Source organism: Diabrotica undecimpunctata, chromosome 1 (assembly GCF_040954645.1).
Source record: "Diabrotica undecimpunctata isolate CICGRU chromosome 1, icDiaUnde3, whole genome shotgun sequence".
NCBI classification, from domain to species: Eukaryota; Metazoa; Arthropoda; class Insecta; order Coleoptera; family Chrysomelidae; genus Diabrotica; species Diabrotica undecimpunctata.
In genome coordinates this window covers 147,627,788-147,655,784 of record NC_092803.1, presented here as the reverse complement: position 1 = coordinate 147,655,784, position 27,997 = coordinate 147,627,788, and the positions used below count along the sequence as shown (strand labels likewise).

Genomic DNA, 27,997 nt, shown 5'->3' with positions numbered 1-27,997 from the left:
AATTAGTGACGAGTAAGGTGCCCGGTCTAGTAAATATTGTTCTTTTTTTCAAGGATTCCCGAGCGAGTCCATCTCATATCCTGTAGAGCAATGGTATCTGATTTGACCTCATGCATTTCTTATCTGAGCTGACCTATAAGGGCTTCTTACATTCCACGTGCAAACTTTTAAATCATTGTTCTTATTTCTATCACGAGCTCATCTCCTGTGGAGCAATGATATCTTATTTGGCTTCATACATTTCACGTAAAAATTTTCAAATCATTGTCCTTATTTCAATCACGAGCTCTTCGTAGATTAAACGGCCCAGCTATTGTCTTTGTAGCTTCTTGTCGAGAGTCCATTTTACCCACTATCTTTAGTTCCCGACTTAACTTTCTAGCCGGTTTGGATACAGGATCTCCTCCAGTTGGCTTACTCGGTTTAACAAGGGTGTTGGGGTCACAATCAACTGCATGTTTGTGCATTCTGCTCCTTTACCCTACATAACTCTTCTATAAGTGAGACAATGTGAATTATTTTAATCCGTTTTTTCTACTAAATTCGTTGACTGATATCACTTTATTCTAATACCTATACTGTTCTAATGTGAATTATTTTAATCCGTTTTTTCTACTAAATTCGTTGACTGATATCACTTTATTCTAATACCTATACTGTTCTAATGTTCTACTTAAAGTGACTTTTGACAAACTTCCAAAATAAGATGCTTTGTATGATCTTAAAATCATATCTCCTCTACCTGCGACTTTATATCGCCCATAAGTATCTCGTGTGGCTTTGTGTTAAACAGCATAAGACTGAAATTATCATTTTTATTTTTAATGTATTTTCCAGAATTTGGAAGGTTTCGACTACAAGTTATTTGGATTCAGACCAACTTGGGCTCCTACTAAAGAAGATCCAAACTATGAGCATGCATTTCTAACAGATGATACAATGCACGAAAGTTTTGAGAAGGGGCAATTCAATCCAGTTTCAGTTATGATTGGAATTACGGACGAAGAGGCAAAAGGTCAGTATAAGTCACAGTATTAAATATATCGTATTTACTAAAAATGTTTAATTTCTGTGGAAATATATTCAAAGGATAATATTTTAGACTATGAAAATTTTACTCAAGCTGGTCTGTTAGTGGATAGCAATTATTCTTTATTAATAGATCCTGTTGTACCTTTTAAAAAAGAAAATATTTTCCCTATGGTTAATGAAATCAAAAAAATATATTGCAATACCAATAGATTTGCACAAAACGCAACAGGTATGTCCAAGGTGAGCATATATTATATAAATAAAAGTATATAATAAATCTTATGTCTCAAGTTTCGTAAAAAAGTTTACTTAAATTTTTATGATACATTTTGGTAGATAACGCCAGTTCATTGACTAGTTCTATGGTCAAGTAAAAAACAAAATTGACTACATCTTTTTAACAGAAAATTCGATTATAAAAGACCTAACTGTACCTAACCATTTCATAACTGGTAATGACCATATATTAGAGCATAGATCATTGATGGGCAATCCAAACTGTAAAAGGTAATTAATATCAGCAAAATTCAGATACAAAAAAAGAAAGAATACAAACAAGTAGATAAAGAGAAAACTAAAAATATAATACTTAATGATAACGAATTTGTAAATAAAGAATTTCACAGAATCAATAATATCATAACAGAAATATTAATTGAAAGTCGGGAAAGAAGGGGCATAAACGGGATAAAGAGTAATAAATTTCACAAGAAATAAGGATAATTGCAAAACTCTGTGCAAAACTCTAGAGTTGCTATCAAGTCCTCCTAGACACTTTGTCTTAGGACCAGCAACTTCATGTAGAGTCGTACGTTGCCATGTTATCAAATCCACTGGTAACTTTAACATCTTAATACATAAGATCAAATAATGTAAACCTAATTTTAACCTAAACCTTTTAACGGGTTTTTACCCAGATATTTAGTGGCTTTAAATATGTATACCTAGACACTGATAATGGAATATGGATTTCGAAAACGTTCTGCCTTTATGACATAGCCCGATTGGGTATTTTAATTATATACCTTTTATAAAGGATTTTAATAAATTTTTTTTTCTTATCTTTTTCTTACTGAGAGAACATCTGTCATCTCCTCCTGGTAAAAATTTGTTTTGGCAAAGGTTCTCAACATTCACCATGCTCTTTTGGCGTTTGAAAATTCTTCCAGGGTCAACACAAAATTGGATATGCCATGTTCTATAAGCTGCTCTGCCAAAGGAAATAGAAAACTCGGGAGACTACTCTTTTTCTGATTTGTATCGCATATTATCCACAAGTTAACTATTGCTGACATCAACAATTTACAAAAAACTTTCCGCCTCCATTTAGCGGATTTTCGGTGATAATCGTAATTAGATACTATCTGGTCCGAAAGGTCATCTCCTCTCATAAACTGATTATAGAATCCAATAGCTTCAGGACATTCAATTTCAGCATGTTCACCCGTTTTTAGTTCCCTTTTTGCGAGTCCTATAGATGTATTGTGACAGTTAGACATTAGTAACACACTTTTTGTATTTTGCCACCTAGTACTTAGTAGGTACCCCAGCATCCAAAACCTGAGAATCAGACTCACCTCTTGACATCTTTTTCACTTCAAATTTTTGTCTATTTTTATGATTGCTCATGTATGTGAGTACCAACACAAGGCAAATTTAGTTTACTCAGTAATTTTACAGATGTAAAAAACCTGTCGAAACAGAGGCACACATCAGAAGAACGTATTTTACTGGCTTATTTTTTTACCACACATTTACTTAAAGTACCAGCAACAGCTTTAACCTATTTAATAATGTAAACGTTGAGGTCATATCGCTTGATGAGAACATTAGTGACATAACTTAAAAATTGTAGTTTGTTGTAAACGGCGTTTAAAGTTTTAGCGGAAATACAATATTTGATAGCTCGGTACCTGACTAACTTATTGAAGTATTTTCGTGTTCATTCATCAAGTTAAGCTGTCAGTTCACAAAATTCAATTGTTAGCTGCTGAAATTGGTATTTTTTACTATTTTTTTTGTAAGTTACGTCATTAATGCATTAAAGTATTAGTAGGTTTTACAATTTTTTAAGGCACTAGTGACGTATTAATTTAGTAATTTGGATGTTTTTTATTAAAACCATGATAAAATAACTTTGTTTACACAAACATTATTCAAGTTATGTCGAAAGTTATAAATAAGTCCAAGACATTTCATCTAATTTTTATTTAAAAACTGTGAGATATACAAATTCAAAGCTTAAAACCGAAAATATCCGATAAATTTGAAATGAAAGAAAATTTTAGGACGGAATATTATTCGGTGTTCTCATAATTCAAGGCATTGAAGAACGGAGCATGAATAGGTGGTATAGATTTATTTTGGACGAGGCTTTGCAGGTCTTCATTCCTTTTCTTACTCATTTTAACAGTATCCAAATATGCTGCGGATAGATTATAATTTTGTAGATCAGTAGTTATTCCGCTCCTTGTTTTATTATTTCTAATTATAACTTCTTTAAATTCTGTGCTGGTATAAGAAGTTTTGTAAAAATAACGGTCCGTGTAATTTTTGTCTACTTTGGTCATAACTATATCATTAAAATGAAACTTTTTCCCCTTAGTATTTATATTAAATGGCTGATTAATACAATCGGATGTCATTTGTTTTAACTCAACAAACTCATTATGAGCCATTTCATTGACTTTAAACGTAGTTCCTGTTTTATGGCAGTCTCACTTCAAAAAATTTATGGGTGATACTTTTTATTTTGAAATTGGTAACCGCATACAAAAAAGTGGTTACAACAAATTTATTTTTGCCTTGACCTCCACAGTTACCGGAAAAGAAGACTACTTCCAAGTTTTCAGAGTCAGCTCGATTGGCCGTTTTTCATAAATATTCAAGCAGGTAAGAACCTATTTCAATAGATCCACACTTCCCTTCTCCTTCATGCAAAATATAGCACTCTACAGCACCCAGTTCTTTACGTTGAAGACTACAAATTGTGAAATTGTAGCAATTTAAACGAGATATAATAAAAATCTGAAACGTCACCTTTAGGAAGAGGTAGAGCTGCTTGTAAATCGAAACAAGCTACGTAAAATAAGTTACCAATATTGCTTTTGTCTGCATTTTTTTCTTCTCTGCTTAAGTCCTTTTCTTATATATGAGATTCAGAATCATTTTTAATGGCATTTTGATACTTTATATCCGAATTCTCGTAAGTTGAACATGTAAGGTACTGGTCCTTCTTTGTAGTATGAAATGACATGTTATATTCATAATTGAAGATATACCTACACATAGACAACTTTCCATGATTCTTTCCGTTATCATTACACCACTGAACATAATCACGGTACAAATCAGTCAGTGTCTTGCCTCCATCGATATATTTTTCTGAGTATTCACTCTTGTGTAATGACTCTCCACTACAGGTATTGACAACAGGTGTTCGTACATACCATTTTTTATTTCTTCGGGTACCTTATTTTTACCTGTTTTACCCCTCTTCTCACTTTCCAAAAATTCGTCTTGTTATTTTGAAACTAGTTCTAATGAATCTTTTACTGATTGTTAACGTTAAGATAAAATATTTTTGACAAACTTGACGAGGTTCGTCTTGTGTTGTAAAGTAGTAAGTTCTATTTAGTCCTCGCAAGCTCGTGTTACTAGATGCCGCTTTGATGTATTTCTTTTTAAAAGGACGCATGCAGTTCATTACATAAGATCTTTGATTGTGTAAATCTGCCAATTCTCAAAACTTGTCAAATAACGAGTTTCTCTCTTCTTCACTAAATTTTGTGGTACACTTACGTATACATCTTGTATTACAGGGAGGAAGAACCTTTCTTAAAGTAATTAATTTGCCCTTTGACAGTGTTGTATATTCTTTACCAGTGTTTCTCAGTCTCTTGCAGGTATTACTTTTCCAACGTGCAGGATTTCTAGCTCTCTTTCTTGACTTAGTTTTAGGACTTACTTCCATAACATTTGTTGATTCCATACTAGCAGACTGTCTAATCATCTGAGGCGCCGGAATTTCATCGTTATCATCTGAGGCGCCGACTCATGATTACTAGGAGCGTAATTTCGATCGTTGTCACTGTCATCAATTGGCGACGAACAGGTAGGAGATGTCGACGAACAGGTAGACGATACTGATGAAACAGATGATGTATTTTTAGTGTTTATCGTGTTCGCAATATGTCCATGTGCATTATCTTAAAAAAATAGTTTAATTAGTTAAGTATAAGGAGGGCATGTTTATTTCTGAATTTAGTTATAAATAAGTATTGGATTTACCTAAAATTTCATCAGAAATATCCTCTTTATCAGATGTTTGCAGTGAGTGAGTTCACTGACTCGAGCTAAGTGTATTGCTGTTGTCAATTATCCAATTAGTTGGTCCTTGTTCATTACCTTGTACGCGTCGCAACCTAAAGAAATATTTAGTAAAATACCGTGAAAGTATAATGTAGGACGTAGGTATGTAGAAAAGTTTTAGTGTTCCAAACTGTTACTTACAATAATGAAAGTTTTAAAATCACAAATAATAAACAGATACTCACTTCATCCCTGTAGCCAAAAGCATCTCTCTTGCGATGAATGTTTTTGTCAATCTGAACCTTCATGAGACTCTCCATGACTGGGATATTCGTCAGCATCTGAGCCAGGAAAAGATTCCTCTGGTTCTGACAAGTCACTTAAACAGACATAAACACAGGTGTGCGGAGTGTGAAAATAAGAAGCAAGCATGGGAAATATCGAAAGCTGGACAAAGAACTCGTAATAGTACAAAGGTTAACATTGAAAAAAAAACAAGAATTCCGAGTCATTATTGTGGATCTGAAAGTTCACGGGAGTATATTGATGGTGGCAAGTCTATCGCCGAACTCCACAGAGATTATCTGAACTAAAGGAAGGAGACAAATTTTGCAGAAGTCAGCTACTGTCAATACAGAGCTATTTTTCAATCAGACAGCCTAAATTTCTACAAACCCAAAGCGGACCAATTCGAAGTTTGTCTAATTTACAATAATTCAAAAAATGATCATGTGAAACATGTAAAGGAGAATGAAATTGTCCAGGCAAGAAAAGGAGAATGACAAAAACTGATGAATGATTCTACTATCATTGCAGTTTACGACTTTCAGGCAGTGCTTCCTTATCCGTATGGGAAACGTCATCCTTTTATTAGATGTCTAAGCGTTATGTTTATAACTGGGATGAATTAGAAGGATCACAGAAATTGCAAGCTATGGGCTATGATGGATTATGAGACGCAATGTTCTTCTTCTTCGCGTGCCATATCAGAATTATCCGACGTTGGCGATCACCATTGCGAAGGCTTCTCGATCTTCTGCAATATGGAATAATTGTCATGCATTTGTTATCTGTGTCCATTCACGAATGTGTTTTAACCAAGAAACTTGTTTTCTTCCTACACATCTACGGCCCTCTATTTTACCTTTAAGGATCAGTTGTAATATTTTATATCGACTTCTCTTACTATATGTCCCAGATTAGACATTTTTCGATGTTTAACGGTCTTTAGCAGTTCTCTATCTTTGTTGACGTTCCTTAGTAATTCTTCATTAGTTTTCCTTGCTCTCCAAGGAAATCTTCAGCATTCGTCTATAAACCCACATTTCCAATGCTTCAATTTTGTTCATGATCGATACTTTTAGCGTCCACACTTCTGCACTATACAAAAGTACGGACCAAACATAACACTTAACCATTATTTGTCTTAGTTCTAAACTGAGATGATTATTGCAAAGAAATGACTTCATTTTTATAAAAGTAGCCTTAGTCATTGCTATTCTACGTTTTATTTCTATGTCTGGATCTAGTTGGTCCGTTATCACAGTTCCTAAATATGTCATTTTGTGGACTTTATCAACTTGGACTCCGTTTAATTGAAGCTTTGCATCGGGATGTGGGTCACGACTAAACACTAAAAATTTGGTTTTGTTTGAGTTTATTTTTATGCTCACTTCCTCTCCTACCTCGTGAATATGATAAAGCAGAATTTGGAGACCTTCAATATTATCTGAAAGAATTACTGTATCGTCTGCATATTTAATCACATTAAGTAGTTACCCGTTGATTTTTATTCCATACCATTGTCTCTTAAGTGCCTTTTTAAATAACTGGTCCGAGTCAACATTGAACAATGTTGGCGACAAAATACAACCTTGTCTGACTCCTCGTTGTATGGAGATTTCATCGGTGTAGGTATCTCCAATTTTTACAATAGCAGTTTGATTCCAGTACAAATTTTTAATGACACGAATATCCTTGTCATCTATTTCGATATTTTTCAGTATTTGCATTAATTTTACATGCTCTAATTTATCTAATGTCTTTTCGAAGTCCACGAAACATGCAAATACATCTTTTCTTTGGTCACGGCATTTTTGTAATAGGACGTTAAGCGCAAAAAGTGCCTCCCAGGTTTCCATAGCATTTCTAAAACCAAATTGGGTATCTTCGAGATCTTCTTCGCATTTGCGTCTAATTCTGTTGTGAAGTATTCTTAGGAAAATTTTAAGAGTGTGGCTCATTAGGCTAACTAATCGATATTCTGAGCATTTTCTCGCATTGTGTTTTTTAGGTATTACGACAAAGATGGATTTTAGCCAATCTGTGGGAATCACACCGGTGTTATATATTGAATTAAAAAGTCTTACTACTACTTTTATGATATCATCCTCTATTAGTTTCAACAACTCAGTTGGTGTATCATCTGGACCACACGCAATTTTAATTTTAGCATTATTTATAACGTGTTCTACCTCACATTTCATAATTTCTGAGCCGTCAGTACAGTTTTGGTAGAATTCGTCAATATTATTCCTGTCATCTTCAAACAACTCTAATATATACAGCTGCCATTATTTTCTTACTTCATGCTCATGTACAATTATTTTGTTATTGTTGCCAACGAGTACAGAGGAACTCGTTTTTTAAATATGTTACTCATTTCTTTTAGTTTTTTTGTGCATATTAAATAAGTCGTGTTTAGATATTACATCCTCCATTTAGTCGCACCTTTCTCTCATCCATTTTTCTTTGGCTGATTTATTCTCTTTTTTATTCTATCTAAATTCTGTTTCATTAGATTTTATCAGTCGACGTTGTTCCATTAATTTCAAGATATCGTCTGTCATACATTAATTTTTCTTGATTAAGTTTTTTCTATAATCATTTTTTGTGGAAATTTCGGTAACTTGGTTTTTAAATTCACTTCATAGTTCTTCTGGATCTTGTTGTTCTCCGATGTTTTTTATTCTATTGTTAAATTATTTTTTAATGTTATGTTTTATGTTTATTTCGTCAAAGTTAAGTACATTGGTTTTTGGTTTTTGTCGCTGAAGTCGTTTTAACCTTAGTTAAATATCTGCTACAAATGGTTGATGATCAGATCCAATATCTGCCCCAGGAAATGTAGTGACTTTTTTGACGGCATTTCGGAAACGCTTCTTTACAAGTATATAGTCTATTTGATTTCTTGAGGGGTCAGGGTTATTGCCATCAACAAGTGGTGCTTTCCAAGTGTATAGTCGTCGCTTGGGTAGTTAATACCAAGTGTTTGCAATGATCATACCGTTTTCTTTACAAAATTCATACAATCTCTGTCCTCGATCGTTAGGTTGTCCTAGACCATAAGGACCTACAGTGTGACCTCGTCGACCTTCCCCCATTTAGTCGCCTATAATATATAAAATTTCGTGTTTATTAAGTTTCTGTAAGATGTCTTGGATCTGATCATACAACTCGATTTCATCGTCATATTTTCTATCTGTATTCGGGGCATAGATTTGAAGTGAGACGCAATAATCTTCTTAATTATAACGTCATTTTAAATTTTGTTACTCGCATGTAACAGGTTCCATATACTATGCCCGCTTTGGCTTAAATGCAAATAGCAATTCCATTTTAAAGTCATAGTTGCATATCTGCATATTTCTCTGGAGTTAAATAATTTCCTGGTTATTTGTTAAGAATATTTCAACAATCAAGATTTTTCATAATATTATCCATACAAATGGTAGTATGGTGAAACAAATGGTAGTAAGCAATTATAAGCACATTGTGAAAACTTTGCAATGCTCTGGTGAAATGTTCCTATTAATTATGCGACCAATTATACACGCCAAACTGCCATCTTGCCTCTTCATGACAACTTTATGTATACATTTCTAAGATACCTGTTTATTATTTTTATATTTTACTGACGTAATCTTTAAAAATTACCAAAAGGTTCCATTTTGTAAGATAAGCTTAAATAGTATTGTACCTATTTCACATTTTATAAATACTGCCCAATCATGTCAGTTTATTTTTTCAGCTTTACACATTTTGATACAATTTATTTGTTTATAATATATACATATACATATATATATATATATATATATATATATATATATATATATATATATATATATATATAATAAAAGATAAAAGATATCGGCATAGCTCGCAACAAAGAAAAAAAATATAATAAAATATGTGAATAAGATGGAAGGCAACCGTATATATGTATTTCTGACTGTTGGTCGCGTTCAGTACGGTGCAGCCAAGTTAGAAAAGGAGCATATTAACTTGGGAAAGGATCACTACAGGAGCAATGCGACCAATTTGTCGCAATAATGTTAGAAGACTCTGAGGTTTCCAGAGCAACAACCAACACATCCACGGAGGAAACCTCTCTGATGTCTTCTTCAGGGCTTTCGAGGTCTCAGTCTTCCGAGCCCCGTGACACTACTACACCGATCATTAACCAATGCATTGATGCATATAATTTGTATTTTGAGAACGATTTCTTAAGTGAAAATCCAAACGTCAAACTAAAGTATGTTCAACTGCAATTGGGGTTTATTTCCATTATAGTAAATAATAAACAACTTTGTTTGATCAGTTACCCAAAAACATAGTAATTTAAGTTTTACGGTTTAGAATATAGTCGGGAAGAAGGCGGTAAAAATTCACATTATATAATAACTGCCCAATAATATGAATATAAAGTAATTCTCTTTAACCACTTCACCTATTTTCAGTATTAATCATAAGTGATTCGATATACATTTTAGTTTGGTTTTTGTAATATTTTAGATATTGTCTGACATAATTTACAATATTCCAATAGAGACAAATGCTAAGCTTATGTCTAAATACACAGATGTATATTTCTACCAATTTGGGTATTTGGGTCCAATAAATGGGATAAATTTTTGGAAACAATTTAGTTCATATGGACTTAAAGGTATGAATTTTCAACATTTTAAAATTATGACTGGTAGGAAACGAATAAATATACTATAGGTACTAATAAAGATATTGTACTACCAGAAATAATTTGCCAATAAAAATAAATAAGTTTTATCTATAATATTTTTTTGTATTTCAAGGACTTGGAAATTGTGCTCACGGAGACGAACTACCGTTGCTGTATGATTTTAATTCAATTAGACCAGTGGAACCTCCCAACGATTTGGACATATTAGTAAGAAAACGGTTGGTAAAGATATGGACCAATTTTATTAAATACGGGTAAGAATTAAAAAAAAATACAATCAATATATGAGTTAGAACAATTAAAGTTATTGAAAATTTGACGTCTAATGCTCATATACGAAATACAGACTTTAACTTTTTCCCTCGTAGTGTTCTGCAAACTATTCTTTCAAAGAGCATATTTCTTTTCCCGTTTGCATACAGTATGAGATAAGTGAGTTAAACATAGAAAACCATGTACGGATGAGGAATAAAAACATTCGTATTCTTCTTCTAGTGCACTTCATTACTTAAGACCTGCTATATGTGTGACCTATTCTACGCATCGATCGATAGATAGATAGATAGAGAGAATTTATTCGTCTAGAAATTTATACAATGTATATAGCCCATTCTGGTTATGCAAAAATCATCGATTTCACGGCAAAATTGTTCGCAGATATCTCAAGCTTTTAAGACATAGTTGGGGGTTACTAGATGACGAATATATGAAAAGGTACTCGTATTATTACCTTACGTTTTTTTTAAACCATAAATTATGGTCACAATTTGATTTTTTTTCTATAAGTTTTTTCCCTTATATTTTAAATAAACAATATTTATATCATTTTTTTATGTAAAGAATATCTTTATTTTTCCGTTTTTTCAATTAAAATTGATAAATAATTTACGGAGATATTTGCAAAAAAGAAGTTTTTTTGCACTAATTTATAAATTTTATTAATTTTTTTATTAACAAAATAAAATGTTATTAATACATTTGAACATAGAGGAATTACCGACTTTTAAATTTGTGCGAAATTTTCCCCCGATCGGTCAAATAGTTTAAAAGTTATTTAATTTATTTATCGTTGAGGCTAATTATTTAAACTATTGAACTTGCCCTATGAATGATGCTAGACACATTTAGCAAATTTCATAGGATTCTTTAAGACTTAAACTATCTGAGAGGTTAAATGCATATTGCGTTTTCATCTAAACTATTTACAAAATAAACGTTTGAAAAAGGGGTATATTTTTTACTTATAAACAATTGTAATAACTTCTATATTTTTCAAGCTACAGACTTGTAAGTACAATCATTGAATAGCTGGTAAGAAAACTCAAATTAAAAAAAAACCTTCTATGACCAATAGGAACGAAGTTAGCAACTATTTTTTTTAAATCATATCTCCAATGTTTATAAACATTAAAAAGTAAAATTTGCACAAATTTTGAATGAAAATCTAAACTTTATATTGAAACTTATATCAATAAAATCCAATTTTTCGAAGCTTACAGCCTTTCGAAGCGAAGGTACTTTCGAAAGATCGACATAGGAAAGTGGAGGGGAAACTGTTTCAGCTCCACGATCCAAAATTTCGTCAGTCTAAGTGTAGTGGCTTTAGAAAGCAATATACTTATACTTCTTTGAGTAAAATATTTTGGGTATTTTGAACAAAAAGTTTTAACTAAACGTATATAATTACTTTTTGATTGAAAATTGTAAGTAATATTTAAAACTATTGAATGAATAATTAATTATAATAAATAATTCTAAAAAAAATACAACGATACACTTTCTTTAAATGATTTAAGATACTTACAATTCAGCAGAAATATCGGTAAATATCTTTAAAACTAGAAACTCTGCCACCAACTGAAGGTGCAGCCAAACAGCATGTTCTTTGGGTTTACTATCAATTACAAATGTGGTTAGGTAATAAGTTAGATGCTTGTGCCTATGGTTGGAGACAAAGTGCCACTGGTTTTGAACCAATTTATACTCTAGATAATTTAATTCCCGAGGAGACATTAAAGCACATTACATGCAAATGCACCACAGGTTGCAAAACTACTAGATGTGGGTGCAGAAAACGTGGTTTGAATTGTACGAACTTGTGCATAAATTGTACTGAGGAAGAAGTAGAGGAGAAAATATGCTGCAACCTCGGTACAGTTACGTTTGACGACGAAAGTGATTCTGAAGATGTACATTTAGAGACTGATTCCATAAGTGAAGACAAACAACCTGCAATAAAAAGGTTCAGAGCTGACAGTGAAGTCGAATGAATTAACCAAATTTTAACTTTTAAACCAATGTATGCAAAGAAAATAAAAAAAGTAAAGTTCAATAAACATCGCAAAATTTAATAAGACAGGTGATGAAAAAATCGACTTATTTTATCAAAACAGTAACGCAGATTAGATTAATATTGTATATCATATTTGTACGAAAAATAGAATAAAAATGAATATTGGTAATTATAAAAATTCAAACAATTATAATTAATATAAGGAATATAATAATATAATGTGTAAAAAATTACCTGAAATTTAATTTATATGAAATTAATACTGCGACAGACTATTCCAGCCAAATTAAAAAAAAGTAAGTTTTTACGGTGAATTTCAAATAAACTCAATTTTTCCGAGGATTCCCATATTTTTCGGCCAGTGAAAACTATGTAGTTATTCATATTTCGACGAGCTACCCCAGAATAAAAAAAGAGGCTTCCAGCTGGAATGAAAGCCGAGATAATGTTAATTTTTCCTACATATTTCAATTTGAAGTTCCGATGTCGAAAAAAAAACGGTGCTAAAACAGTTATCCTCTCCACTTTCCTATGTCGATCTTTCAAAAGTACCTTCGTTTCGAAGGGCTGTAAGTTTCGAAAAATTGGATTAATTTTATAGCAATAAGTTTCAATATAAATTTTAGATTTTCATTCAAAATTTGTGCAAATTTTAGTTCTTACTGTTTATAAACAATAAAGATACGATTTTTAAAAAAAAATAGTCTCTAACTTCGTTCATATTGGTCATAGAAGGTTATTTTTTTATGTGAGTTTTTTTACCAGCTATCCAATGGTTGTACGTACAAGTCTGTAGCTTGAAAAATGTAAAAGTTATTACAATTGTTTATAACTAAAAAACATACTCCTTTTTCAAACGTTTATTTTGTAAATAATTTTAATGAAAACGCAATATGCATTTAACTTCTCAGATAGTTTAAGTCTTAAAGAATCCTATGAAATTTGCTAAATGTGTCTAACATCATTCATAGGGTAAGTTCAATAGTTTAAATAATTAGCCTCAGGGATAAATAAATATTAAATAACTTTTAAACTATTTGACCGATCGGAAGGAAATTTCGCACAAATTTAAAAGACGGTAATTCCTCGATGTTCAAATGTATTAATAACATTTTATTTTGTTAATAAAAAAATTAATAAAATTTATAAATTATTGCAAAAAAAACTGCTTTTTTGCAAATATCTCCTTAAATTATTTATCAATTTTAATTGAAAAAATGGGAAAAGAAAGATATTCTTGATATAAAAAAAATGATATAAATATTGTTTATTTAAAATATAAGGGAAAAAACTTATAGACAAAAAATCAAATTGTGACCATAAATTATGGTTTAAAAAAAAACGTAAGGTAAAAATACGAGTACCTTTTCATATATTCGTCATCTAGTAACCCCCACCTATGTCTTAAAACTTCAGATATCTACGAAACATTTTTCGACCTTTTTTTAACCAGACTGGGCTAATACAACATTACACAATTTTATCAGACTAGTCAAAAAAAATATTATATGTTATACAAATGTATACACACATTAAAAGTTTAGTAGATTCAAAATTACATTAAAAAAAATACATTACAAGACATACATTAAAAATTCTTCAATACTGTAAAAAGCATGGCTAACTAGAAATGTTTTTAGATTTTGTTCAAAGCATGCCAAAGATGCATCTTATGTGTCACCGACATTTATTAAAATATTTGATCCTAATGTAGCTATAATAGGAGCATACTGTGCGAGTCGCAGGTGAGAAAAAGGCTGATGTATGTTATCCTTTAGGCGTGTATTATCTGGATGTAGATCAGCGTTCCGAAATACTTGTTTACACGAGTAGAGTTGTGAGGAGAGTAGAGTAGCGAGTAGAGTCAACTCTACTCGCTACTCTACCAAAAATGGCTTGATACCGTTCACACGAGGAGAGTTACAAGTATAGTACTTATGCAAGTATACTGTGGAGTAGGTGTTTGTTTAGTACAAAATGAATTCAAGAAAAAGAAAATTGATTCAAAATTGTTTAGCTACTGTTGCAAATGCATTTGTAACTGAGGTCGGTTTGTAACAAAAAAAAGAGTGGATAAGAGAGTGGCTTAAAAGAAGGAATGCACACGGGGCATATGCTCTTTTATCTTGATAAGAATACATTTTTTATTTCTTATTGTATTTTTTATTAACAAGTAATAAAAACCCGTAACTTGCCCGTGAGCCTTCAGTTTTCTTGTTTCTTTTTGCACCTTTCATGATTTCTTCCATAAGAGTGAACCATTTCACGTTCGGAACGTATATATCGGCTGAACCTGAACCCCATTTTTTTGATTTTTGTATTTTTAAACACTCTTGATTATAAGTGCACCTTATATTCTTAATTTTTTGCTTGAGCTCGTTTACTCCAAAGCCCCCTTTTGCCATTCTTTCGACGATTTCATCTTTCGCAGCTTGCCTCATACTTTTATTTCTGTAGTGTACACTACCTAAATTCCATAAACACTGGTATTCGCCATACATCTCTACAAGTTTTAAAGGGAAAGTGAAATGAAGTTCATCTTCGGTGAACTTCATTTTCACTATTTACACAAAACACAACTCCAGACGGAATGACAGCGTCCCTATGCACTCTCCTACCTACTCTACTCTACCAGAATTGACCGCGTTCCATGGGTAGAGTGCGCAGGCGAGTGGATATTTTGGCGGTGGTGGTGGTAGTAGAGTAGAGTTACTTTGTCACATGTTGCTAGTCACTCTACTCTACCACCTACTATGCACTCTACTTGCTACTCTACTGCGCTGAGCGTTTTTACGGGTAGAGTTACTCTACTCTACCAAGTACTTGCATCATTACTCTACCCGTGTAAACGGGTCTTAAGGAATGTTTGCTCATGTTTTTTATATACATTATTAGCTGTAAAATACATAGGCTAGGAAGAGTTAAGATGTTAGCTTTTATAAATAGTGGCTTACATGATGTAGTTGGTGATACTTTAAACATAGTTCGTAGTATTTTTTGAGATATAAAAGCTCTATTCATATATGGAAATGAGCCCCAAAAAATTAAGCAGTACTGAAGGACTGACTGCACCGAGCCATAGTACATTGTTTTAATATATGGAAGGATACATAACCTTTTGCGTAATACGTTTATTTCGCACAGCAGATTATGAATTTCTTTGATGTGCTTAGGAAACTTATTTTTGCTATACAATCTGGCTGGTTTTTGTATTTTAGGGAAAAATGTGTTATAATGATATAAACACGTTCCATAAAATGCTGATATTTTATCGTGGAAAGTGATAGCCGAATAAGTTTCATGCCAAGTTTCCCTAGATAATACATATCGGAAGACATCCATATTAGATTCAATAAAATTACGGGTTTGAAAAAAATGATTACAGTTATTATGGGACAATCAAAGAGCCTATTTGATATGTATGATCAGAGAAAAATGAGTCAACTACTTCTATGTTATTTAAGTCTCAACTACTAAAAAAATTATCGATACATGTTGAGGATATGTTTGTTATCCTGGTGGGAACATTAATACAATGTTTAATGTTAAATTCAGCTAATAAATTTATTAGTTCATTTCTGTGATTGTTTTTAATTAGGAAGTTCACGTTAACATCTCCGCATATAAGAAACTGATTACTATTCTTATAGAAATTAAACATCAACATATCAAGTTGTTTAATGAACTGTTTAAAGTTGCTGGTTTCAGGAGGTCGGTAAATAGAGAGAATATATATAAATCTCTTTGTATTTGGGTTTTTTATTCTTGCACAACAGATTTCAAACACACCCTTTATACACCATGTATTTACATTTATTGATTCTATGACAAAATTCTGTACATCCTTTCTTACGAATAACGCAACACCGTCTCTTTCTTTGTTAGTTCGAGAAGAATGTGAAATTAGTTCAAAATTTGGAATTAAAGTAATACAAATGTTAATGGATTCAAGCCAGTACTCAGTGACACAAAAGATACATTTTTTTGTTGTAATATCATATCCAAATCAAAAAACTCTCCAGCCAAGCCACCCTGAACATTCAAATGGATAAAAATCAAGTTCAATTCTATATTGTTGGTGCCTATAGCAACAGCCGGTCTCACCGAGGATCCACTACTTCGGAGTATCTGCTGTAGCATCCTCTTTTTTGAAAAAACGACACAATAGCTCCTGGGGGCTACACTTCATGCTTCCAAGCTTGTTTCAAATTTTTTCTGTTTAGTGTAACTTTTATAGAACAGTAGAGATCAAGCCGCTTTGACTCATGAAGTTGACAGACTACTTCAAGCAATTTAGGGATTAAAAAATTCCTGAGTTTGTCTGGTGTAGTGGCAGGTTCGAGTCTATTCACATGCAAATAAATTAATCTAGTATATTATGGTAAAATAATTTTCATGTTACTCCCAACAACGAAACGCCTGCGCTTACGTTTTTGCTGCATTCATCCACCTGAATTTTCCTCTGTATTAATCGGCCGTTGACTAAGTTGTTCACTAAGTTGTTGCATTTCAGCCATTTTATTGTGTGCAACTGCATTGTGTATTGCAGATTTTATTTCTGGGGAATTAATTCTATTTCGTGTAAAGGTACTCTTAGGTTCTTCATTTACAAACAATGTTTTTGTGATCATTATCGTTAAAGATAGCTTCTATAACAGGTTTTTGTTGGACATTTTTATTATCAATAATTGTTGGAATATGTGACGGTTTCTGTGATATGGTATTGAAATGTTTCAATAAACTGTAGTTTTCTTGTAATAAGTTATTTGTTTTCTTGCAAAATTTTATATTTTTCTTTCATTTCTCGGATTATTCGATTAAGAAGTTGAATTTTTCGTTCACTCTCCTTGGTAGTTAACGCTCCATTTTCGTTATTAAAACTGGCACAGTTTTTATCATTTTCAGTGTCACGTCACTTAAGGAGCCTTTCGTTTACAAATTCTAGTTTTTTTAGCAACCAGGACCAGCAACATGAAGTTGCATGGTCCTGAGACAAAGTGTCTACGAGGACTTGATGATAGCAACTAGTTGCTATCATGTAGCAACTTCATGTAGAGTCTTACGTTGCCATGTTATCAAATCCACTGCTAACTCTAACATATTAACATATAAGATCTAATAATGTAAAATAAATTTAAACCAATAAATTTTAACGGGTTTTTACCCAGATATTTAGTGGCTCAAAACATGTACACCTAGACAATGATGATGGAATATGGATTCCGAAAACGTTTTGTTGTTTTGATATAGCACGATTGGGTTTTTTAATTATATACCTTTTATAAAGGATTTTAATAAATTTTTTGTGATACATGTTATACAGCCAGCTACAGGAACTTAGTTTCCTTATGGATTTCATGCATAGGTCTTTTGCATATTTCTGTAATTTAATCGATCCATCTTGTTGGGGATCCTCCTCGTAATCTTCGCTCTCTAATATTGGATAATAAGTTTTTCCATGATTTCTTTGTCTGCTCTTATAACATGACCAAACTATTTTAATTGTTGGAGATGGACTTTGCTGGATAGTCATTTTAAATTAGCTAATTTAAAGTTGAAATATTTCGTCCACAGAAAACATGAAAACGACATTATATCTGTAAAATGTTTCTCTACTAGAGTAGCTTTTTTAACCCTAAAACTAAGTGAAAGATATAGTTTAAAAATTGTACAAGTATATGCCCCAACAAGTAACCATGCGGACTATGAAATAGAATAAGTTCTACGATGACATTACTTTAACCCTAAACGATACAAAAGCACACGGGGAGAAAGACAGATGAGACAGAAACAGCACTAGGAAAATTTCGTTTGAGAAACAGGAACGAGCGCGGTGAAACTTTACTTAGTTTCCTGCTGGAAAAAAAATATTTTAAATGAACAGCTTCTTCTACAAAAAAAAACATCGAAAATGGACGTGCAGAGCTCGAATGGAAAAACTAGCAACGAGTTCGATTTTATGATGACTGACAAGAGGCAAATCTTTAAAGATGTTACAGTTCTAAACCAGTTTTGAACAGGTAGCGACCACGTAAAAACGTCGATAGAAATAGATCTTGGGAAAGAGACATACCAGATGATTAAAAAGGAGTCTACACGTACCTGGACAGAGCCTATTAATTTAAATGCATTTGAAGAACACATCAACAGCATTCTCGAACGTCATAAGAAAACAAAACCAAATGTCGACATCCCGAATGATATTATAATAAAAGTTATAGAGGGAAACCAGAAGATACACTGGCAAGAAATATCATGTAACAAAAGAATACCTAAGTTCCCAAACACAAGCATTATTAGAAGAGAGGGGAAAATGCGAAGTAAAAAGTAATAGAGGCAAAGAACATCATGAACTTCGAGAGATAAGTAAAAAAATACAAAAATGTATTAAGATGGACAACCGAAAGCATAAAAGTGAACAAATTCAACAAACGATTGAAAATAACAAGTGTCTTAATGTTATAAAGGAGAAAATTGACAAATGGTCAAAAAGAAATAATAAAATTAAAGGTTAAAGATGGAAATATCATCACCAACAGAGTTGAATTACTAGTGGTAGTAGAAGATTTCTATACAGAATTATACAGAAGTCAAATTACAGAAAAACCATGATAAGCAACTTGCAGAAAAGAATCGATCCAACATACCTTGAGAACAACCGACCCATAAGCCTGTTCAACCATCTCTAAGTAATTCACAAGAATAATAACCAATAGACTGAAAGCAAAATTAGATTCTTGCCAATTTAGGAAACAGGTAAGTTTTCGCAAAAACTTTTGACACCAACGACCACCTCCACTGCCTAAAAGGGATTATAAAAAATGGATCTGTGAAAAAACGAATAAATTTAAATATGAGGTGGCATTCGGACTTTTGCAGAAATAGTTAGGTGATAAGTCAACATTAACTTTTCAGGGTTAACGTGCGGAATTCACTTGTCGAATTATTTGTCAATTTCTGACTATTAACTACGATCTTGGTCGTAACATGCTAGCTAGCTTCAAGGAAGGCGACAGTTTATTCAGTAGAGTAGTTGTCCAGTGCACTTAGTTCTGCTCCTATATTGAATTGCGCAGCGTGAATCCACACGTTCTACAAGTTGTAACAAATCTCGTAAGGTAAGGTTAGATTCAATTTTAAAATATTTTATTTCTGGGGTAAATAAAAAATATTTATGTGATTTATAATTCTTGATATACTGATTATGTGTTTTGTTTATTTGATAGATATAAACTTTTTTTATAGAGTTTTTAAATATTATTTTTGAAAATCAACAAGCATATCTTGAAAAGCTTCATATCGAATTTTTCTCTGACTCTGAGCCAGTTGAACCTGACGTTGGCGATGCTAGTTTGGAAGAAGATTTCGCATAGATACAGGACCACAACACCAACATGGAAAAAGAAATTAAGGAACCAATCTCAGAAGTCTTGGATGTTCTACAAAAAGTGCCGCATTTCATTGGTAAGGATGGAACAAGTAAATGGAAGAATCACGTAGGAAACCACCGGATACAAACTCGCATTGAAAATATAATAAAGTTAAAAATTCTGGAATAACTGGAAAATAGATTTTGCAAACAATTGTAAACAACACAAATATCTTTATTGAACTATGTTCCTAAAATCTCAGTAATAAATCTGCAAATAAAATAGATATTTTAGAACTTATGGCACTATTGGTTTTTTATATATAGCTAAGGTAACCAAAAATAATCATTGAAGTGCAGAAGATATCTTTAGGGCAAACGGCCCATCGCCAGATATTTTTAGATTGACAATATTTCTTGCACATTAAAAGTTTTTGCTCAGACAAACGCGATTAGAGAGGCAAAAATATGACAAATTGGCAGAGGTGAGAGAATTTTTTCCATTGGTTTAATTCAAATTTACTTAAGCATTTTTCATTATCAGCGGTAGATGAAAAATTGAAAGATTTTCATGGCAGGTGTGGCTTTAGGATATATAGGCCCAATAAACCTAATAAATATGGCATAAAAATCCACGCATTAGTAGACGCTAAGTTTCCTTATACCGAAAATCTAGAGGTCTACGTTAGAGACCAGTTACCTGGTCCATATAAAGTTTTGAAGTCCTATATCTGGTTCTCACAGAAATGTAACAATGGATAATTTTTTTATGAGTCTCAGCTTGGCCGATCTTCTTTTGAAGGAACATCATCTGACCATAATAGGCACTGTGAGAAATAACAAGAGAGAGTTTCCACTTCAATTTTCCAATCGTAAGAGGTCAGAAAAACAAGTATGTTTGCTTCTAGAGAAAAATGTTCGATTGTAGATCGGAGGGAGGAGTAGATCTAGTTGATAAAATACAATTGCTCTCGAGCCACTTGATGATGGCCTATAGTCATTTTTTATTTTCAATTAATGTATCCAATATCAATTCATTTGTAATAAATAAATATATATCTATTGATATAGATAAAACGCTAGAAGACTTTTTCTAGAAGCTCTTGGAGTTGACATAGTAAACGATCATCGGCAACGTCGATTTTTGAATAAACGTATTCTTAGATCAATAAGGTCAAGAATAAAAACAATTTGCTGTATTGAAGAACAAATTGTTTTAGCCACAACCTTATAGTAGAGGTCGTTGTTTTTATTGTAGTAGACAAAAAAATAGGCCAACCAGATATACCTGTCAAAAATCCCAACAATTTGTGTTCTTAGAAAACGCAACATGCATTTGCTCTGACTGCCTACAGGATGGCATTTCCGAAGAAAGCAGCGAAGATTGATGTATTTCCGTTCATTCATTTAGGTATCTACTATGCAGCTTTACTTTTATTTTCAAAGCATGAGTTTAAATACAAATTATAATAAATTTGTATGCAAATGTTTTTTTTTGTCTATTTTAATTGTATATTAATAAAGAATCCACAAGTTCTCGGACCGTTTTTCCGAAAATATTTGTTTTGGGCCTTTTCTGGATTTGCAGATTGCGAGTTAGACGTTACATTTTGTGTAACATTATGTCACGTTAAAACTGAAAGGTTAACATTTCAATATTCGGCACCATAAAGAAGCATAGAGTGGATATAACATTTTATAATTCGATACCGGATCTGCAGATTGAGTGTTTGGTTTGGAAACTCAGAAATTTCCTCATTTCCACAAAAAGGCTGCTCTTGATTGCTCTATTTTCGATATAATTTCTGATTTTGGATTTATTCAGTAATCCAGACTCCTAAGTATTTTATTTTGTCCAGCTGTTCAATATTTTCATTTGTTTGTTCAATATCTTCTAGATCCTTGTTATGACTTTACCCCTCTTACTGATAACCATGGATTTTGTTTTCTTTATGTTTATTGTTAAACCAAATTGTTCCCCAGTATCACAAATTGAGTTTAGTAGCGTCTGCGGGTCTTTCTCACTTTCAGCGATGACTATCGTCGGCACAACGGATATTATTTATATTTTCACCATTTATCTCGATTCCTTCTGTACAGTTTTCAAGTGCTTGTGTAAATAATTCTTCGGAGTATAATATAAAATAGTAATGGTAAACATACATAGCATTGTCTCACACCTCTACTTATCTGTTGCGCATCCGTGGAGAGCCCTTTTCGCTTTAGACATTAAATGAGAATGTTGTGTTTACCGTTGTCGAAAGCTTTCTCTTAGTCTATAATGGCGACGAAAAGATCTTTTTGTTGGTCCCGACATTTTTAAATAAGAGTTGTGAAACTACACAGAGCTTCTACTTTTCCGAAGCCATTACGAAAGCCAAACTGTCCATTACTCATATCCGCTTCACACTTCACGCTTTCACAATATTCTTGTATGTATAACATTAAAAAATGGTTTGTGTAATTGTGACATTAAGCTGATTAATCTATAGTCATTAAAGTGTTTGGGATTCTTGGTTTTTGGCAACCGGAATAAAAGTCGATAGGGGCCATTCTGTAGGTAGGTACTAAACACTTTTTGGTTTTTTCAATTTCTTAGCTTCTGCTTGTTTTTCATTAATTTTTCTTTGTTTTTCATATCCTTTATTTTAATTAGGCATGTCTTTTCTCACAATTTCCTTACAGATTTCACGTCTATCTAAATTTCTAAGTGTGGTTCTATGAAAGTGCTTATTGTGCTTTTAGTTTGTCTACATCTGTTACATCGATTGTTGGTCCTGTCATTATGAAGTTATTTTCCCTTTTTTATTTCTGCAATCATTCTACGTTTTTTTGCAAGCCTTTTAATTCTTGTCTGATTTTTTAATTTTCTTTTATTACTTCTTCGTAATTTTTCTTTAGGATGATGTATTCGTGTTTAACTATGCTGTCATTTGTCACACAGTTGATGTTGCTGATCAGCACAATAAGTTGCAATAAGCCATATCTGTGTTCATTTCTCATAAAATAGCCAAGATATTCTAATTTGCGCTCTTTGATTGTGTTAGTGATCTGGCCTCGAGCTTTCCTAAAGAAGTTTCAGAGAGCGTCCATGCCTCTACTCCGTATAATAATGTAGAAAATACATAGCATCTGATGATAGAGATTTTGGTACTTAGTGGTAAATCGTGACTTCTGAAAAGAGACTTCATCTTTACGAACGCTGATCTTGCATTTCCCTATGCGTTGTTTTATTTCAATAGAGTGGTTCCATTGAGTATTTATGTTAGTACCAAGATATGTGTAGCTGTTTGCCCTGTCAATTGGCTGTTGGGTTACCAAAAGATGTGTATTTAATATTTCGCGCTTACTAGCTACCATGTACTTTGTTTTGTTCGTATTGAGGTCCAGCCCATATTTTCGACTTATATCTGATATGCGCGACATTATTGCTTGTAAACCATCTAGGCTATCTGCAAAAACTATTGCGTCATCAACATATCTAATACTGTTTATACGCACTAATTATTCTGTTAGTCTTCTGTATTTAATTTTTTTGGTATAGTTACGAAGATCGGCTTTAACCAGCTTTGGGGAATATTTCCAGTTATATATATTTTGTTAAATATAGTCGTTATCCATTTTATTCCTTGTTTGTCCATAAGTTTCAGGAATTCTGTATAAAATTTGTCAGCCCCTATAGCTTTACCATCTTTAGTTTTTCTAATAGCTACCGTGACTTCTTCAATGGTAATCGGGGGTTTTGTTTGGCATGCTATGTCTTCAATGGCAATCTCCTTTCATCTGCAAATGTTACTTCCACATATTTCTTCAAAGTGTCTAGTCTCTCCTCCACACTTAGTAGTGGATTACCTTGGTTGTCTGCGAAACATCCAACTTTTCTAGGCTTGTATAAGTCTGCAGCTTCTTTAACTTTTTTGTGCATATTCAATGAATCGTGTTTCTGTTGTAATAACTGTATTTCCGCACATTGTTCTCTCAGCTGTGTGTCCTTAGCCATTCTGATTACTTTTTGGATCTCTTTGTCTATTCTTTTGTATAGTGGCATGTCCTGATCTTTGACCTTTCGCCTCTCTTCCATCATATCTATAATCTCATTTGTCATCCACGATTTTTTCTTAACTTTTGGTGGTTTGAGGAATTTTTCTTGTATGTCTTGTAGCATACAAGAAAAGACTTACTCACAATTAATGTATTCTACCACCGACTACCGGTTTCGTATACTATAAATGTCTATGCATGCTAAGTCAACGGTACATGGCAAACTTCTTCTCTTCTTCTTTTTAAGCAGAAATGACTTTGTTTTTCAATGTTCCTCCAGTAAGTTGTCGTGTTCCATCGTTAAGTGGTCTTTCTACTGATCGTCAACCGTCGCTTGCCAACTTTACTACTCTCTTGATTGTTATTCGACTTATATAATAGTTGCATTCTACCCTTCTATTTATTATTATCCAGTGGTTGATGTTCTCCACCGTGCATCTACGTGGTATATATGTACTTCTAGCTCTGTTCCATAGTGTTTTATTGTTAAACTACATGGCAAACTAATTTCTGAAAATGCAACAACCCGTATTAGGGTGCTGCCTGGTACAAAATATATAGCAATTATGCCAATAGTATATGTGTGCAATTTATTAAGTGTAAATTTCAATTAATTAACTAAATAATTAAATGAAAAATGAAAAATTAAATAGTCTTACTTAGGGGATTATAAATAGGGCTTAAATTGCTATTAAATGTTGGAGAAAACAAAGTTTAAAACTCTGTTATGGTAATGCGGAGACAGGTGATCATCGGTTTTACTGCACTATTTGACGAATATCGGGAAAGTTCTTGAAGGAAAGAGTGATATTAAAAACTAGAAATGGATAGAAATTTAATTATTAATGTAACTTGTTTGTTGAAAATTAAGTGTAATGTTATATTATTTAAAAGATATTTATAAGTATTTATTGTAGAGATATATTTTAAAATGTGTGTTATTTATTTAAATTATTAAACTTATTAATATTAACAGAACACTATCAACAGAGAAAACAGACATTTAATTTAAAAAAAGGGATGTAGGTTGTGCATTACATTATTTATGTGATGGAAAAACTGGCTAATAATGAATTATTTTTTAATAAATTATGAGAGGTAAAAATGTAGTTGGAGGTTAAAGTATGATAGTTCTTCTTTTTTTGTTATTGTAAATATAGTCATCAATCTATACTATATGATGTGACGAAAACAGAAATAAATTTGATATAGCGACTAAATATTTAAATAGACATTGTAATCTAATTTATGAATAATATCAACATACTCTTTACAAAGACTAAACTAATCTAATGTAATAATAATTAATTGTATCAGAAACTTAATAAATCAGATTTACAATTTCAAAACTATTAATATTGAATACAATAGTGAAAAAACAATTTGGTAGGTCTGTATAGTGTAAACTATCTATGATGGTTTATGTAAAATTTAATTTTTAAATATTTTATTGTAAGAAATAGAGATGTTGAACCTTGTAGAGATGCATAAATTCTTTAAAACGTTTAAAAAGTTACTAAATTATTCAAAGCAATAAAGTTGATATTCTGAAATGGAAGAAAACTGAGGACAGGATGTGGATTTTACTTCACATACTGGTTTAAAAAATTTGTCTTATTTAAGCTTGTAAATAGCCATGAAAAGGTACATCCAAACTAACATCCAAAACATCTATCTTATTCAGCCTTGTTACGGTGCTGTCGGTTCAAGATTAATAATATAAAGAAATAACACACATCTCAGATTATATCTCTACAATAATAGAAATAATAAAACAGAAAGACAATATTAGATTTTAATTTCGATGCAGCGCATCTTCAAGCCGCTTATACGTATTTCAACCTCTTTAGGTCTCATCAGAGCGACATCTGTAGTTGCTCTGAATCGAAAGAAAGTCTCTTCCGTCATAGGACAATAATTATAAAAATAATTATTAACAGACGTTACAACGCCGTCTAATAACAACACTAGGAATCCTAAGATTTCCTACATTGCGAAACTAAATTCAAACCTTTACCACTGTGCTTTCTAAAACTGTCGACTCTATTCGACAAGGGAATCTATCTATAATTTGCATTCCACATGCGGTTCAACACGGTAAAAATTCTTAGTGAATTTAGTTTCTAGTACTCGAAACCAGTAAAAAGTAAATTATAGATTCCCTTGCAGACTAATTCATCAATCTGTCTGCTTTGTAAGTTTTAGAAAGCACAGTGGTAAAGATTTGAATTTAGTTTCGCAATATGGGAAATCTTAGGATTCTAGTGTTGTTAATAAAACATTACACTTAATTTTCAACAAACAATTTACATTAATAACTACATTCCTATCCTAGTTATTAATATCACTCTTCCCTTCAAGAACTTTCCCGATATTCGTCAAATAATGCAGTAAAGCCGATGATCATAATGGAATTTTAAATTATGTTTTCTCAAACATTTAATAATAATCCTTGTACGGGGCTGTACAGCATGTATTAACTGGAATTTACACTTAATTAATGGCACACATATAATATTGGCATAATTGTTGTATGTTTTGTACCAGACAGCACTCTAATACGGGTTATTGTATTTACAACATTTAGTTTACCATGTACCGTTGACCTTAGGATGCATAGAAAATTATAATATGCGAAAACGGTCGTCGGTGGTAGAATAAATTTATTGTGAGTAAATCTTATCCTTATTTCTCTTTACCTAATTGTATAAATTTTAGATGGGTATATCAGGGCATGGACCTCTACGACTTTTTGATTACTATCTTTATAGCCAACTCTAATACTGGAATAATAAGGAACTCTGGAAAACTCCTTAAGTCATCAGAATTAAAGTATCTAACAAAATAAGGATTTTTATAATGTGCTTTATGACAAATACGTTTATAATCAATGGATAAATAGAAGTCCCTATTTTTCATTGTTCTCTCGATAGCGCTATTGACGAAATCAACTTTAATTTGGCTGTGCTTTCATTGAAAAAAAAATTGAAATATTTTTCTCTGTGGTATTGTAGACATTAACAGAGCATTCGGGAATAAGTAATTTTTAATTTGATATCTACTATTATGCAATTTTGACTTAATTCCAGACCACCATGACTTGCATCCTTAAGGTAACAAGTAACATTCCCATTAATCAGATAATCAAGTGTGCATTATTTATTATTCTTATTGCAAATTAACCACAATTTCGGTTGAAAATTAGTTTATTTTGATGTTTTGATTTCCACTTCGGAAGTCGTTCTCAAAATACAAATTAAAAGCTTGTATTTTTGGGAACGATTTCCGATTTTTATTTTCATTTTAGAAATCCAACACCCGAGAAAGATCCTTTACTTCTAAACATTACTTGGCGAAGGATGACACCTGCGGATAACAATTATTTCAATATTGACGCTAAATTGACTCTAAGGAAAGATATTAGCTATTTTAATGAATGGTTAGAAAAAGTTGATAAATATTTCGAAAACCCTAGACGATGGTATTAACATATTAATATATTATATAATTTATTCATAAATAAATGAAATAAAATATAATTGTATTTGTATTTGTATTTGTAAATATAAAACTCAGAAATAAGCAAATTTTCCTTTCCCGAAGAAGGTCCAAAATTAAAGAAAACCTAGTATTTATGTCTTTTGTGTAGTTTGGGTTTATCTTTTTTATGTTTATTGGTTGGTGTTTCATTGGAAGTTCCCCTCCTAAAGCAAATCTCTAGATTCGCCACTGAGTTAGATATTCACAGTAGAAACAGGATCAATCGCGTAAAATATCTTCAATGGAAGAGGTTTCTTCGAAAACCACGAAACCCCGATAAGAACGTGCTTACATATAATTCGCCCTAGAAGTTAATAAAAACTACAGTGGTGGTTCTACTGTGGCTCCTTTAAGCCAGTGGTGGAACAGAGTGCCTCGAAAGCATGATATAACGTAGAAACATGGTTAGCGAGTTAGGTTGCTGAGTCGC

General features: G+C 32.2%; 1 protein-coding gene across 6 annotated transcripts in view; it reads left to right on the top strand.

The window, feature by feature from the left end:
• The window catches only part of LOC140440619 (esterase FE4-like), a 61,656-nt gene extending 34,062 nt beyond the window's left edge, over positions 1–27,594 (top strand). The window contains exons 7-11 of one of the 6 annotated variants that reach the window (XM_072530987.1): positions 838–1,015; positions 1,103–1,272; positions 10,141–10,291; positions 10,437–10,578; positions 27,335–27,594. In XM_072530987.1, the coding sequence (XP_072387088.1) occupies positions 838–1,015; positions 1,103–1,272; positions 10,141–10,291; positions 10,437–10,578; positions 27,335–27,515 (822 nt within the window). In that variant the 3' untranslated portion in view covers positions 27,516–27,594. The remainder of the gene's footprint in view (positions 1–837; positions 1,016–1,102; positions 1,273–10,140; positions 10,292–10,436; positions 10,579–27,334) is intronic. The other 5 variants (XM_072530992.1, XM_072531007.1, XM_072531001.1 and 2 more) reach the window with 5 other exon arrangements.
• Positions 27,595–27,997: the final 403 nt, after the last annotated feature.